This window comes from Caretta caretta, chromosome 19 (assembly GCF_965140235.1).
Source record: "Caretta caretta isolate rCarCar2 chromosome 19, rCarCar1.hap1, whole genome shotgun sequence".
NCBI lineage: Eukaryota > Metazoa > Chordata > Testudines > Cheloniidae > Caretta > Caretta caretta.
In genome coordinates this window covers 3240676-3257621 of record NC_134224.1, presented here as the reverse complement: position 1 = coordinate 3257621, position 16946 = coordinate 3240676, and the positions used below count along the sequence as shown (strand labels likewise).

General features: G+C 46.9%; 1 protein-coding gene across 6 annotated transcripts in view; it reads right to left on the bottom strand.

The window, feature by feature from the left end:
- Positions 1-252: 252 nt before the first annotated feature.
- COL8A2 (collagen type VIII alpha 2 chain) overlaps positions 253-16946 on the bottom strand; it is a 136500-nt gene continuing 119806 nt past the window's right edge. For all 6 annotated transcript variants that reach the window (XM_075121368.1, XM_075121369.1, XM_048825654.2 and 3 more), the window contains one exon: positions 253-5242. In XM_075121368.1, coding sequence (XP_074977469.1) covers positions 3321-5242 — 1922 coding nt within the window. In that variant the 3' untranslated portion in view covers positions 253-3320. The remainder of the gene's footprint in view (positions 5243-16946) is intronic.

The window sequence follows — 16946 nt, the reverse complement described above, 5'->3', positions numbered from 1 at the left end:
ATACAGAAGCTTTGTCTTGTAGTTTGGGTGCTGGCCGGTGCTACAGAAGGTGTGGGTTCAAATCTGAGCCCTGACATGGGCTGCCTGGGTGAGTGGAGGACTATTCCTGTGCCTCATGTCCCCAGGACAATGGCTATATTAATCTTTCCTTCGCCTGTTCAGACTGTAAGCAGGAGCAGGGGTTGTCTCTTACTATGTGTAGGTGCTTCTGCAATACAAATAAATCATAATAGGACAAAGGCACAGCTGAGATGATCTTTTATACAATAAGTTTTATTGATGTTGCATCAATACAATCAAGTACTGTAGTTTTAGTTCTGAAGAGGCCAGTTTCCGATCACAATCAAAGAGAAGGCATTTTAAACCAATTTTACTATGACAGACAGTGCATGTAATAGGTATTTTTACAAAACTAAAATCCTCTATATACTAGGTTAGAAAAGAAGATACTCGAGGCAAACTTTAAAAAAAAGTAAGAACTTGTATATAAAAAATGCACACTGTAATGTAGTTTTCATAGTTAAAAATTGACAAACTTCATCCATCCCAACCATATTTGGTGTGTGTGAGACTGATACCAAAATCCCAAGTGCTCGCACCCATGACAGAAAATAAACCTTCCCGCTGGCAAATATTACATACTAAATACTTCAAAAGAAATCTTCCTGACAATATCTGGTTTATTGAACACCTTCCCTCCTTCACCCTGTGCATCGTTTCCTAGCCTCCCTGTGTGTGTAATATCATTGTCATTCAATTACTGTGTAAACGTAACAGGTTATAGAGCTGCAGAAGGTTGATTATGGTTTCTGCTCTGCACGTGAAGGGAAAGTGAAATTGCAAAATATTTTCTACAGAACTGAATGAGTTAATATTTGCATTTGGTTATAATGTGCATTTCTGTCACTGTTTTTGCCAGCCAGAACCAGAGGATTGAATTAATAACAAAACCAAACCAGGACTGAACGTAGGTTAGAACACAGTATAAATAAGTTGCTTTGTCGAGTAACAGGCTTAAACTTCCACCCTTGAGTGAATTTTCAACGGTGTGGAAGTTCCTTACCCTACTGCAGATAGCATATGTAAGTTACCATCTCTGCCTCTGGCAGTGTTACATGGTACAAGGAGTGAGACCTCTTTGCTCTGAAATGAACGGGTCTGCTCTAATATCAACTTGAGTTCATTGTGGTTCTCTGCAGGAAAATACATTTAAACCAAGGAGACAGAAGCCCCACGCTGGCACTGTCCTTTCAAGTGTAGATTTGAAGAGAGGAATTGAGCTCCTCCTCTTCAAATTTTAGGTCTTTACTTTATGGTTCCTATTTTGAATGGGAAATCAAAGAACCGATTACCAACAGAATCTGGGCCATGAATGGCTCTGACATTCTTCTGCCTTCAGGAATTAAAAACATCTGACAGAATTCAAAATACCAGGCCGTATTTGTCTTTGTTAAAAGTTCTATCGCTTCACAACCTGCTTCTGTAAATCAGAATAAAAACTAAAACAAAGGGGAGGGGAGACCCAATTCCAGAAAGATTCTGTCTGAAATCTTAGGCTATGGTATTGTTTTTTCTTTAGCTTCCTTCTTTTTGTTTCCTATTTTGTAATTCAGGGAGGGTGTGTTTTTATAAATGGAAGCGCTGGATGGCAAGACACACAAACACAGTGTAGTTTAAGAAAAAAAAAATCTATGTTTAAATAGTTATCTACAATAAATCTGGAGAATAATATTAAGTCACATTCTTACTCTTTTTCTCTCCTTTGGCCATATTACAGGCATCATTGATATTTGAGAGTAATGAACATTGAGCTATTGACTGAATGAATTTCAGCTGTTTTCTTAGGAACACATCTTTGTAGAAAGGAATTCAGTATATTATATGTGGCTTAACTTCAGCAGCGTTCTGTCTAACCAGGAAGAGAAGAATCTCTTTAGTAACTTTTGAATGCAATGGTCTGTAGCCATTTTACCCTTACCACAAACTGCAAAGCAACAGGGTTCAATTGTTCCAGTTAGCAAAGGCCAGAGCAGCCATGTGATCAATAGCTGTGCATACCAAAAGCTGTAATAAACCTTGTAACCCATATTAATATCAATGACATTTCAAGCATTATTGAGGCAAAGTGGTGGTAACAGGACAAATGTGAAATGATTTTTTTCCTAAGTCACAGAAACCTGCACTCAGAATAGTGCACCTTTCAAAGAGACTTATTGCACTATACTTGTAAATAACATTAAGTAGATAATAGCACCGTTGTAAAATGAATGCATGAAAAGTTAGAATGAATGCTTTTTTTTTAATAGGTTCCCAAAGGGGAAGGAAAAAAAAGTGTACACATCCTAAAAGGTAGACATTAAAAGTAAGATGTCCATCAATGGCACCTTAAAGAAAGCATAGCTAAACCTTCCATGAAATCAGCTAGTAGCAATGTAAGCCGTGCTTGCAGTGCCATCCTTGGATTCTCAGATAATGTTCATAAGCCCAAACAAGTCTGTGGGCTACAGAAATATACGTGATAGAACTGGCCCTTTGACTTGCCAATGCAGGAATTAATACAAGGTCAAGGAACATTGTTCATCACAGGGGTCCCAAATTCCCTGAATGGCTTTGGAGACTATTTGGTACCCATCCTATTGCCAGGTGCTACTAATGACGTTTTTTGTTCCTAAAGATTTTTTTCTTAAATATTTACTTATAAAAAGGTGCTTCTGTAAAGTGTTCCCCTTTTGATGACTAAATCCACCCACCCTGGTTGAATCTGAGAGACTGACTTCAAGCGTCAATGAGATTGAAATGTGGGGAAATGATTGATTGGGAAGGGGATAGTCAATCCACCAGGAATTTCCACTGCTCTAGAGATTTGAGATTGCTTAGGACCCCTGGATTGGCTAACGAATACGCAAAATGGTTTTATTTATTTAACTAGTACTCAACAGCGGGAACAAGGGCACTTGATTATAAACCAAGAAGGGTCTAGATTCTTCAGCTTTCCTCCTCTTACAGTTTAGTTGCATAGCTAGATCCTAGCCAGCCCGAGCTGGTTTCTGTGTTTGATGTGCAGTCACAGAGGTAAAATTTATTCCAAATACATCTCCCCCACTTGCCCCCTCCCCCAAAGAAACAACAAAAGCTCCTTTCCCCTTATCCTCTCGACTCCTTGAGTGAACAATGTGAAGCGAGATCCTGTGCCAATGACTTGCGCATTCTTCCCAGTGATTTTTCTTTTTTGTATTTCTTTTATTTTTTAAAAAAAATTATTAAAAAAACAAGACAGTTTATGGCTAAAGTGGGTAAAAAGGAAACACACCCAACAGCTGTTATGTGGGGCAAAGCAGGAAGCCGGAGAAGGAGGAGTGGATGTATTCTGTGGAGTACAGCCCATTGGCTTGGTCCGAGGGCATTTGGACCCAGACTTGGTCATTCTCTTTGAGTTCGAGCACTGCGCTGCCTGAGGCTTGATCCAGGTAGCCTTTTTTGTACTCATCGTAGGTGTATGTGGCGGGCACATTGTTCTTATAAAGCGCCACCCAAACATTAGTCCCTTTGACGTGCACGTGATAGGCAAAGTAATAGATGCCGGAGATGGGGCAGGTGAATATCCCAGTGGCTGGATTGTAGCCGTTGTGCCCGTTATACAAAGTCCTGTCGAATTTGACTGGCATGCCAGAGGCTGGGAATGGGGAGGTCAGGATGGCCGTGAAAGCGGGTGCTATCCGGGCAGAGAGCTCCCCTCTGCCATACTGTGGCTTCCCAGGCTTGCCATTCCCTAACACCGCTCCTTCCACGCCTCCATCTGGCAAGTGCAGCCCAGCAATGCCTGTCTCGTCGAACACCCCTGGTGCCCCGGGGGGACCAGGCGGCCCTGGTGGTCCTGGGGGGCCGTTTAATCCACGTGTCCCTGGTATTCCTGGTGGGCCAATGGGTCCTGTAATGCCAGGCTCCCCTACCTTCCCCACACCTGGAGGGCCTGGGAGGCCAGGTTCCCCTTTCAGCCCTGGTAAGCCCTGTGGCCCCATGGGACCAGAAGGGCCTTGTAGGCCTGGAATACCAGATGGGCCCCTCAGGCCTGGCTGGCCTGGAATTCCTACATCCCCCTTTGGTCCCAGGCTACCTGTTAACCCTGGCACTCCAGGAACCCCTGTGAAGCCTGGTTCTCCTTTTGGGCCTGTGGGGCCAGGGGGTCCATGTGACCCAGGCAGACCTCTCTCTCCAGGCACCCCTGGTTTCCCTGCAAAACCATTTGGCCCTTGGTCTCCACGCATCCCTGGTATTCCTGGGGGCCCAGGTAACCCAACCTCACCTTTGAGGCCTGGCAGCCCATATTTGCCCGGCAAGCCCATGGAGCCCGGCATCCCTGGGGCTCCAGTGACACCCTGAGGGCCCTGCTCACCTGCTTCCCCATCTATGCCTGGTTCCCCTTTGTCGCCAATGGCTCCTGGGACCCCAGGTTGCCCACGATCTCCTTTTAAGCCTGGCAGACCCGGTTTCCCATAGCCTGCAGGCCCAGGTAAACCGGGAAGGCCACGGATACCGGGTTCTCCCTTTGGCCCCACAGGGCCTTGCATACCCGGAACCCCTCCGACCCCTGGGATGCCTATTCCATCAATGCCTGGTGGACCCCGTGGACCCATCGGCCCAGGTTCCCCATTGATCCCAGGGGCTCCAAATGGACCCATCTCGCCTTTCTCCCCTGGAGCACCTGGTAAGCCATCAAACCCTGGTTTCCCAATGCCGTTTGGCCCTGGAGGCCCAGCGGGGCCAGGGGGCCCTCCATTTCCTCTGGGACCTGGAAACCCTGGCTTCCCAACACCATTTTCACCCTTTAAGCCACGCTCCCCCCGAGGCCCTGGCTCCCCTTTTGGGCCAGGCTCACCCCTAAATCCTGGTAGGCCTGGAGTGCCCTGCATGCCTGGTTTCCCATTGATTGAGATGCCTGCTGGCCCAGGCAATCCTGGCGGGCCAGGTAATCCTCTCTGGCCTTGCTCACCTCTCATGCCGGGTTCACCTTTGAGGCCGGGCATCCCTTTCATACCTGCCTTTCCTGGAAGCCCTGGGATACCTGGTTTGCCAACACCAGAAAATCCAGGGGGCCCAGCAGGGCCTGGCTGGCCATGAAGTCCGGGTTTCCCAGTGCCTGGTTTTCCTGGATAGCCTGGGGGGCCTGGAGGTCCTCTTGGTCCTGGCTTTCCTGGGGGGCCTGGCTCCCCTTTGAGATCCATCGGCAGGAGCGGTGGCATGTCTGTTAAGAGCAAGAGATACCAAATCCTTACTGGATAAGTGAGGAAAGGCCACCCACTACCAGAAGAAGCAGAACCTCAGCGTCATGAGAAGAGAAGCCATTGTGGCTAGTGCTGATTGTTAGTGAAGTCACAGCCCAGAGCCTCAAAAGGATTTAGGAGGCTAACTCCCACTGATTTCAATAGGATTTAGGCTCCTAAATACCTTTTGAGGCTCTGAGCCGTACCGCCTTGTTAAGTGGAGATTATTGCTATAAACCCTCCCGCTGATGACGGAAATGAAAGGTGCTCTGAAAGCCTGGGGATGGGGTCTCATTAACCAGAAATAAGTTACACACACATGGGCTCCTTTTGCTTTAATGGTGGGTTGTAGGAATATAAGTTAGCACCAGATGAAAAGAACCCTGTTTGGACACATGATCATTTATGGCTGATTTAGAAGTAGCTAAAACAAGTCCCATCAGGTACTTGAACATTCAGTGGAGAGTCAGCCCAATCTGCTCAACCAACTATGTGAAAAAAAACTGAATAGACATGAACAATTCAGACTCCCTGTGCTCAAGGTAAATGCAAAAGGAAAAGCATGAACCTGTAGCTTTTACTGAGACTAAAGATGGTGGCTTTGCGGAAGCCCTGCTGTCTGCTTAAAAGGCAGATATCAGTGTGGGGACAAGGCTAATAGTATCAGCCATGATATTTTTTGGACTGCGGGCTAACTCTTGGACATTTTTGATAGTTTCAGAGGCCCCTGGGCTTCCCCACTGATGCTTCTAACAGCATCTAGAGTTATCATTCTGGCATCTTCAATGAGCAATATAGTCATTTACAAAGAATAACAATGCTCACCAAATTCACAGATAATCAGTGTTTGGGTTGCAAAAAAAAAAAAATCTATGGCATAGAGTCATTATTACTGTTGATATTATAGTAGCACCTAGAACCCGCAACAAGACTGGGCCCCTCACTGTGCTCGACACCATCCAAACAGCGAGTAAGCGGGTCCATGCTCAAAAACAGCTTACCCTTTAAACATGTAAAATAGTCAAAAAGGAAGGAGTGTAATTAGCAGGGTGCATTTGATTTAAATAATGATTGATTTAAATCACTAATCAGGAAGACTCAATTTAATCATGGTTTTCTACATAAAAGTGCATTCTTGTTGGTTGTTATAACCTTAATACATATTCTTCAGAACTCAGAGATAGATGTAGGTTTCATTTTTAGAAGGTACACAGTATAGGTTTTTAAACAGTGATTTATTTTGAAAACTTTTCCAATTAGTTTTACAGCTATATCAGAAAATGAATGATTGTTTGGTTATTTCATTTACCAAAGGTAATTGAAGCAGATATTTATGAAGTCATTGGGAGGTGAACTATCTTCAGCTCAACCGGTTAATCATTAATATTTGGAGGATTTTCTTGCCATGCTGTATTAGGAGGAGAACATCACCACACAGACATTTAAATTGTTTTATTTAACTAAAACAACAATGTTAAGTATTTTTTAAGGATTTTCTTCTTCAACAGCAAATATATAATATTTTAACAAAAAAGCATATGTCCCTCGCTTCTTACATTTATCTCCAGAATTCTCCTTTTCCAGATCTATTCCGCCCCCAACAATCTTCCATTCATTGAACTTTTTGAAACTTTGCACTTTTAAAGAGAGATAAGGGATTGACTCTGTGTACACAAATTTGCAGAGGGACAATAGGGTTGAGGTCCGTTATTTCTCCCCTCTCTATATCATTTATTTAAAAACATTTTTGCTGTTAACAAGCATGTTACCTCTGGAGACACAAATCCACAGTTTGAGAACTGCAAAACTAAGCATCTGATGGTATCTTCTAGACTGAGCACTGAGTCCCACTGGGTAGATAGAAAGATTAACCTAAATAATCTGTACAGAAGCCCCTGGAACCCCATCAGATTGGGTCCCTAATCCATGAACTATTAGAACTCATTTACAAAACTTTTCTTAAACATTACTTGAATATATTGTCTCATACTATAGAATTAGAATTTATAATCCCTATTCCATGATGAGATATCTTTGAGCTATAATGTATCTTAATTAAAACTATCTTTAGATAGGTTTTTTTCCTCAAAAAGCATTTTATCAAAAAAATCTGATTTTTTTTTAAATAATTGATTTTTATGCACCTTGGTAATTAGGCCCATCAACAAATGAGCAACTGAGGCATAAAGAGCTTAAGGCCCAGCGCCTTAAAGGTATTTAGACTCGTAAGGTCCATTGAAATCAATGGGCTTTAGGTGCCTAAATACCTCTGAGGATCAGGACCGAAGTGACTTGGTTACACAGGAGGTCTTGGCAAAGGTGGGGACCGAATCCACATCTCTTTAGTCCCAGTGCCTTATTCACAAGCCTGACATTCCTTTAGAAATGTGACAGAGGAGGCGTCACACGCTGCCCCACCAATGAGCTTAAGGCCTGTTGTTGCCGAACTATCACTAGAAACGACCATTGACTAGCCTCCAGGGTCCCTGCCAACCCTTAATTTCTCCACTGCTAGTATTACTAAGCATGCCAATTAGCATCAGCTGTGAGGGTGATTTTTAGGGGGCTGTTTTTACATGTTCCCTAGGACCTGAGGACTTCCCCCCCAAATAATTCATACTGGCTACAAGAGAGCCATCAGGGGGTAATGGCTTTCAGTCACTACTGCTCTGGGCTGGACTCGAAAGAGTGTTGGCATTGAAAGCCACAGCCAAGATTAACGGTACCCTGTCACCAATCCACTGAATGATTGAGCCGCCCTTAAAATCTTGGGCTTCTCTAGTCCTATAATGGTTTTCTCTTACTAGGCTGACTACTATACTTTAGGACATTTTCTTGGGAGAGCAGCTAGTTAATTGGTTTGTCATTTGTGCATTCATGTAAGATGGGTCTGTGATCATTGGCAGAGTCCCGCTTGCCTATGGAGGGTCGCATCGGGGAGGAAACTTGAAACACACTGAGAATGTAGGCTATTGGTGCAGGCGCACCATGAGTCCCCGGACCAGGTAGCCTCGGCATGGCATCCCTTCCCACCTGAGAAGAGGGGTGAAACATTTGACTGGCACTTGTCCCAGGTGGGTTTGATAGACAAGAGACATTTGATGGTTACTTATACACGTTTCAAAAACCGGGGACTCTGGCTGGCAAAGACTTCTCATTGCCCTGTCTATGACTTTATAGCCAAATGTGGCCAAAATGTAGCAAACTGGCTACATCAGCCAACCTTTATAAAAGTGACCCCCAGAAGCATCAGGTGCCAGGGCAGCATCTGGCCCTTTGTGTCTCAGTTTATGTAACAAGGTATTCTCAGTGGCTAGATAGACCTCAAATGGGTCTCAAACCGTTGGATGCTGTTTACATGGGAGGTTTGTTTCCTACTTCAATTCTGGTATCTGTATACACCATGTGTCTCTACAATCCCTGTTTACAAATGGAAGAGGCTGCACCTGGAGGCATTTGGATCACATTTGCGTTTAGCAAGAGAGGTTTCTGTCCATTCAGCTGTCCTTCTAAACTTTGTGCAGTCAAAGGGTTTACTTTTTGATGTGCATTGATTTACCCACCTATTAGGAGTTAAGATTACTTTATTGGGCCATTTCTAGTTTGCCTCACAAACTACGGGCTCTAAGGTGAAAGGGCCAAATTTATAATGCACTTCATGCACCATGCCATATTTGCTTGGTAGCAGAACAGAGCCCAAACTCATTTCACAGGGAAGAACCATCTAATGATTTATATGACAGTAACACCTAGTAACTCCAGCTGAGATTAGGGGCCCATTGTGCTGGGCATTGTTTGTACACACAGCAGGAGACAATGCTAACATGAAGAGCTTCCAATCTAGATGGACAAAGGGTGGGAGTGGAGAACTGACTTGCCCAAAGTCACACAGCAGAGCTGGGAAAAGAACCAAGGACTTCTGTCCCTATCCAGTGCACTGTCCTCTGAACCATGCTGTCCCTCAGCCCAGGTTGGCTTTGGGTCATGACTCCTGCCATCAGCCAGGTTTAAACCAATGACTTGCATTTGCAGGGTACAGCCCAGCACAAAATTCTCCCATGGCCAATCGTATAAACCACCCAACTGTTTGCTCCTAGTTTATGGAATTGTACATAGGCTACAATCCCAGTATGACACTATGGGGAGGAAGGAGGAGCATGCAGACTGTGTTTGGTGATTGTAAGCTGCTGGATGGGAAAGCTGATGAGTCACACTGCACTGAGGACAGACAAGGAACAAACAGAAAACGAAAGAAAGATGCTGTCTTCTGATTGCTTTTCATACTCCACAAGGGGAGAGTTTTAACAAAAAATTCTAGTTGATCCTGGATTTTCTAGGCCTGCAGCCCCACAAGCAAACGTAGGGAGAGGAGGAAGCTGTCTATCTACATTCCACCCACCCATCCACCATCTGAGAGAAAAGCTTCAAGCTACACCCACTGCCTTGCTAGCACTCACTAGCCCATGGACAGACAGATGCTCTGAATGCCAGATGCTGGACGCACAGGCCTAGCTGTCGGTCCTGGCTTTAGAAGGAGTTGTGAATGGTAAACTGGGAGGAGTGGTAGATACGCTGGAGGGGAGGGATAGGATACAGAAGGACCTAGACAAATTGGAGGATTGGGCCAAAAGAAATCTGATGAGGTTCAATAAGGATAAGTGCAGGGTCCTGAACTTAGGACGGAAGAACCCAATGCACAGCTACAGACTAGGGACCGAATGGCCAGGCAGCAGTTCTGCGGAAAAGGACCTAGGGGTGACAGTGGACGAGAAGCTGGATATGAGTCAGCAGTGTGCCCTTGTTGCCAAGAAGGCCAATGGCATTTTGGGATGCATAAGTAGGGGCATAGCGAGCAGATCGAGGGACGTGATCGTTCCCCTCTATTCGACATTGGTGAGGCCTCATCTGGAGTACTGTGTCCAGTTTTGGGCCCCACACTTCAAGAAGGATGTGGATAAATTGGAGAGAGTCCAGCAAAGGGCAACAAAAATGATTAGGGGTCTGGAACACATGAGTTATGAGGAGAGGCTGAGGGAGCTGGGATTGTTTAGCCTGCAGAAGAGAAGAATGAGGGGGGATTTGATAGCTGCTTTCAACTACCTGAAAGGGGGTTCCAAAGAGGATGGCTCTAGACTGTTCTCAATGGTAGCAGATGACAGAACGAGGAGTAATGGTCTCAAGCTGCAGTGGGGGAGGTTTAGATTGGATATTAGGAAAAACTTTTTCACTAAGAGGGTGGTGAAACACTGGAATGCGTTACCTAGGGAGGTGGTAGAATCTCCTTCCTTAGAGGTTTTTAAGGTCAGGCTTGACAAAGCCCTGGCTGGGATGATTTAACTGGGAATTGGTCCTGCTTCGAGCAGGGGGTTGGACTAGATGACCTTCTGGGGTCCCTTCCAACCCTTATATTCTATGATTCTATGATTCTAAAAGCTAAGGGAAGGTCTGGGGCTGCCTGGTTCAATGCTCTGGGCAAAGGAGGTTCAAAAGTTCCAGGAGGGGAGGGTAAAAGAGAAGTGGGTGCTGGAGAGAAACAGAATCTGTGTTGGGAATAGAGCCAGGTCCACCCCCTGGAGACTGGGGAGTCAGTGTGCTGAGCTGAGGACATAAAAGCAAGGAAACTGTGGGGCTGGATGGATCTGCCAACACTAGGAGATTTTGCTCAGTCAATGGGGAAAGATTACATGAGATTTAAGGCACAGGTGGTAAAAATAATAAAGGCAGCAGACAAGGCCTAAGTATCAAAGGGGGCTTTTCCTTTAAGTACAAAAATTAGCGCTGGTCATTTCAACCAAGTCTGGAAATGTGGTTATTTTTCTTTCGTTAATGGAAACCTTTTCAGGGCTTAGGCTTTCCTGAGCTTATCTGCATATCAAAGACTTGCCCACAACCTCTGCTCTAATAGAGGTCACACGTTTATCTTGATTAAGGAAATACTTGTCTATCAAGACATCGCCTCTGGATTTCTGCAGCCGAGAAAAAAGAAAGATTTAAACTGTGTGCTGAAGCAGATTTCTGGAAAATATCTTCCCAGGAAAATTATTTCAATATGTGGGGTTTTTTTCTTTTCTTCTTGTGCTGGATGCTATGGTTTGTAAAGAATTAGTTTTCTAGGTCATTTCGCATGGAATCAGAACATGGAGATACAGCTGAGCCCATGAAGGAGGGGGCAGGAAAAAAAAAACCTCACCAAAAGAAAAAGCCAGATGTGAGTTGCCAGCTTGCAGGCAGCCAAGAAAGCAGACAGGAAAACCAAACCGGGGACATTAGCACAGAGAAAATTGGGACACTACAGCCCCAACGGTATCCAATTTCAAGAGACCGTGTCTTACCACAGACGCATGTCTTGGAGAGTCTGCTTTTCACAGCAATAGCAAAGGGTTATGCGCTCCCCTCTGTGTATGAGCAAAACTACCATGAATGCTAATGGAAACAGCCACCTGGATTGTCTGGGAGGGAAAACAATAGACAGAGCCTCCGCAGAAGGTCTCACCTCAGGTCCAGAAGGAAGATTTCAACCTAATTCCAGAACAAAAGAATTTTCAGCTCAGTGGTCCACCTAGCTTGGTCTCTGACAGTGGCCAGCATCAGCTGCTTCAGAGGAAGGTGCAAGAAATTTCATAATGGCCTGTGATGGAATAATGTGCCAGTGAAAAGAAGTTTCTTCCTCACCTCAAGCAGCCAGTGGTTGGTCTATGCCCTGAACCATGAGGGTTGATACATCCCTGATGAATTGTCATCCTAGTTACTATACCTGTGGGAGGTTTTGTTAATCATAACAATGACTAATCCTTTTTTTTCCCATGTTGCTGAGCTGTTGGCCTCAGTAATGCCGTGTGACAGCGAATTTCACAGACTAATTATATACATGGTAGATTGGGCCAATGGTTATCTAGTCCACCATCCCATCTGCAGCTGTGGTCAGCACCTGATAAGGTGTGGGGGGGAAAAACACCTTTAATGCTCACTGCCTCTCCTCTCCAGTGGAAATACAGTTAACTCTTATGGCCAAACAATGGCTGTTGTTTCTGGAGACCTTTTACAAGACAGCAACTATCTTCCCACCTTGAACACACCATCACCATGTTCTCTCTGAACTCACTCTTCTCTGTCTTCACGCCGTGGAACGACTCAACCCTTCCTCATTCTGTGAGGGCAGCCCAAAGAGTTTACCCTACGAAGCAGCTCCTTTCCCTTGTCCTACCAGCCCCCCCCATAGGGCAGTTTACAACAAAGACACTCAGCTTCAGCTGGCGTTGCCAGGGAATATGAACAGGAAATCACGCAACAAATTCCAGTGGCCACCAGAGAGGTTGGCAACATTACATTCTAAATCGATAGCACCCATCCAAACATTCGGTGTGTTGAGTAACCCAGAAAATGCGGATCAGAGAAGATTCCAAGACATATCAAACCGGCTTCTTACATTTAGATCACCTCGTCTTCAAAATCCTTAATGAGCTCTACCATGTGTCATGCATTAGGACTTTGGTCTTGTACATGTGGTGGTCTAAGACCTTCTCTTGGGCATGTGGCTTGTGGAGACTGTTCTTGGCAGTTTATTGTGGAGATTTTCTTGCTTGGCCAGGTTTTTTTTTTTTTTGTCTATGGCTGGATAAACATCTACCTGATTCCCTTTCATTTCTGCTGGCCTTGAATTTCTCTCTAGGCTTTTCATTTTCTTCCAGAGGCCAGAGCTCAGCAGATCACAGGGAGGAATAGAGTGCCACGAGGATCCTCGCAGGCTTAGGAGGGGAAGAACAAATGGACGGCACTTAATGGGATTAAAGTTGGAAAGGAACTTATTGTAAAAAGAATAATCATCTTGGCAAGGAAAGTTTCACATTTAGCAGGACATGAGAGAGCTGCTGAGATGTTAACTGGAGGCCTCTTGGCTTCATACGAGCAGCCACTATACAAGGTGTGCGGGGCGTAGTTATTCACTTTATTTTCTGTAAACATTTTAATATAGGTGAAAGTTGCTGGATTGGCAGCTTCTGAAAACCTCAGGGTAGGTCCTGCTCCATGCAGCAGTAGCCTGCGTGTTCCCCCCCCACTGCCCTACTGTTAATATGTCTCTGGAGGATCCACCTTTAAGGGAAATGGGGGAGCTCAGTCTCGGTGGACCATTCCCACACCTTGGGCTCTTTGCCCAGCTTCAGATGGGAACAAAATTATAGGGGTTGTTTCTGTGGTTTAGATACTTGCCTTCGGACCTGGGCAAAGAACCTACAAACTCATTTCATAGAAAGGCCACTGAACAACTGCCAGGTGGTAGCAATTGTTTGGTCACTGCTGTGGGAGGGGTGATGACTGAACACTCCCAGCGGCAAAGGCAGGACCCGGGTCAATAGCTGAATGAAGGGGCTCACTGGCTCTCTGACTCCGTGAGGGGTTAGGGGAAGGTGCTTCAAGAAGGGAGTGCTCCCTAAGGGGGATCAAAGACACATCCCTCCTTTCTCTCCACCACAGGTGCTGCCTCAGTGACTCCATGAAGGCCGCAGCCTTGAGTTCTATTCCTGCCTCTGCCATTAACTTTGGGCAAGTCACTGGCCCCTTCTCTGCTCTCCTCTCTCCAGCTTTGCCTCTCTCGTCTGGCTAGGCAATAAGCCATGTGGGAACATGTCTGTCCACAGCTGTGGACAGTGCCTGGCGTGCTGGGGCATTGAGGTGCTACTCCAGAGTAACCATCGTCCATGGAGGTAGGCCCATGCTTGTTTGACTGTCCCCATGTCACTGGCCTGGAGCTTCGCCGGACAATGCTTCTCACTTGCTGCAACTGTAAAGGGAGGAGCGCTGCTGTCCGGACTCCGTGCCAAATGTCCGAGTCCGCATGTCGCCCAGGAAACATTTCTGGTTTAGTTCTTCAGGGAGAGGTGGGTTGGGGGGGGCTGGCTGCGGGTGAGCAGCCGAGCCGTGGCTGCTCACGGTGACACTGGGAGCTTGTAGCAATTTTCTGTTTCAATTCCAGCCATCTGCTGCAAGCACCACGGAGAAGGTTCCGCAGCCACAGGCGCCGACTCCGTGGGTGCTCAGGGGCTCAAGCCCCCACAGAGGAAAAAACAGGGGGTGCTCAGCACCCACGGGGCTGGCCAGGGCTGCTGCTCTGTGGGTCCCGGGGCTGGCCGCCAGCCAGCTGTTCAGCCGCTGGCCCTGCGCCCGCATCAGCTGTGCCACTGATCAACTGTTGAGCGAGGCCGTGCCACCGATGAGCCGTTGCGTGGGGCTGCCCTTCCACTCGCTCCTCTCTGTCTCCTCTCCCCCTCACTGCCCTTAAGGCAGGAGGGGGCAGAAACGAGCAGGCAGGAGGCGCTCAGGGGAGAGGGTCTCGGGAGCGTGGGCACCCACCAGCAAAACCAAAAGTCAGCACCTACGTCCACAGCAGAACTGCTGCTTTTCTGTGCAGCGTGGAGGAGGTGCTAGCAAGGGCCCCAGGTGGAGCTTAGCACCAGCTCCTGTGACGGGGAGTTCCCATCCCAGGATGGGAAACAGGCGCTCCTGGCTTAGTCTGATAAATACACTCGTAAGCCAGGAGGCTGCAGTGTGTAATCTGCCATGGTGAGCCAGCAAAGGGGTCTGACTTAACTAATGTCTTATGCCGTGTACGTCAAGGATCTCTGCTCCACAGTGCAAGGCGCTGCACATGCACACCCACGCCTAGTGCCCTGCCCCGAAGCCTGTGCCTCCACCTCTGCACCAAGTTCGGGCGTAGTTTTGGCCCCTGCCCGCGAAGCTGCACATAAATCCAAGAACAGGATCCTATCACTCGGCTCTGTGTTACCTCGGGGCTGAAGGGGGACTCAGTGATGCCTAAGCCACCCTCCGCCCAGGCGGGAATTGTACCTTAAACACTTTTCTAGGTCAGGGCATCCCAAAAACATAGGCCCTTCCTGAACACTGTGTCCCTGCGCGTGGGACAGACAGCGACACGGAGCCCAGATCGACGCCAGTGTGTAGGTGCAAACTGTTCTGACTTGTGTGACCCTTGTAGGCAGAGATGCTGCGGAGGAAGCAGTTTCCTCTGCTCCTTGAAAAGACCAGGCATGGTCTGGGGAGCAGCTGCCCTCGGCGGGTAGGACAGAGTGCCGCTCACACACCTGCTAAGCTGCCCAGCACCCGAGAGGCAGTAATAACTGCCCCCCTTCTGCAGCCTTGGCCACGGACACACACCAGGTCAGAGGCAGACGCAGGAGTAGAACCCTTCACAGCTGTGCTGTAACCACTAGACCCCATGCCCCCACATTTGGCTAGGGGGAATCGAGCCCACAGCACACTCAGAGCAAAGTACAGCAGATAAGGGGCTACATCCTTTGTGGGTTTTTTGTTAGCACGGCTCAAAAATGGGTAACTTCGTTGTTCTTACGCATCCACAAGAGAGGACCTGGTTCACTGATTAATTAGTTCATTCATTAATGGTTCACGTTCATCGACTGTGTTTATGATAAGTTTTAAACACTGACAACACACGTGGCTAGGTCTGTGCGTTAAGATGGGAAAGGCCCCTTGACCCACCCCAACACAGTAACTCTTTCCCTTTGGTTTGCACATATTCACAGAGCGCACTGGCATCACTTAGCCAAACACTGCCCAGGGAGGACCAGCTTTTTAAAGGTATTTAGAGGCCTAACTCCTAGTGACTCCAATGGGAGTTAGGTGCATAGGTGCTTTTGAAAATACTACTAGCTACAGCTACTTTTAAAAATCGGGCTGCTAGCTCTGTTAAAGTCCATTCCTCAGACAGCAGCCCCTTTAACCCCTGCTAACCATGTCTGAACACTGACCACCTTCCAAGGACCACAAGTTGCTGAGCAAATGCTGATTTAGCTAAGTCTTGTAACCCTCTGTGTCAGGTGGGTAAGTATCACTACCCCATTTGACAGATGGGGAAACTGAGGCGGAGACAGATTTATGTGCCCAAAGATGCGCATGTGCCCAGGATCACAAAGTGAGTTGGAGTCAGAGCCGGGAATGAAAACAAGGCAGGCAGTTCCCCTACTCTAACCACTGGACCGGTGCATAGTTTGTCAACCATTGCCAACAGGTTGCAAGGGGTCGTGACCATCCTCCCTGTATTTGTGGCTCTTTGGGGGGCAGGGAGCAACACTTGTCTGTTGTAACATGAGGCCAAGACACAGAAGAGGTGGAGAAATCACTGGCACCAGCTAACGTGTAGTTCTTGTCCCCCGTCACGCATGTGACGATCTCTCTTTCCCAAGCGCAGTGTGCGGCTTGATGCCGTATGCACTGAGCGCAGCATCTCTTCTAGACGCCATCTGGCTTAAGGCACAGATTTCTACGGTAAACACGATCCCCAAAGAAAATAAAAAGGAAGGTGATACGCTCCTAGCCAAGCTTGGGGCTGCATTTTCCTGACGTGAAAGGATGGTGAGTCTTTCTGGGGGTTAAGCAGTTTGGTTTTAAAACTGCTCACTTACCACTGGTGCAAGAGCACCAGAGAGAGTCTGGGCATTTAGGGACCCTGCAGCAGCAGGGAAACTTAACTGTATGGGGGAGACCCAGCCCAAAATGAAAACGATAGGGCTGACTGGTATTTTGTCATTTGCACAACAAAAATGATGTGAAGAAATCCTGCAGGGATCGTTGGGTTCCAGATAACCCTGCTTACGAACTATACACAAATGTGCACCGTCTAGCTGAATAATACCTCCTGCTGCTCTGGTCAAT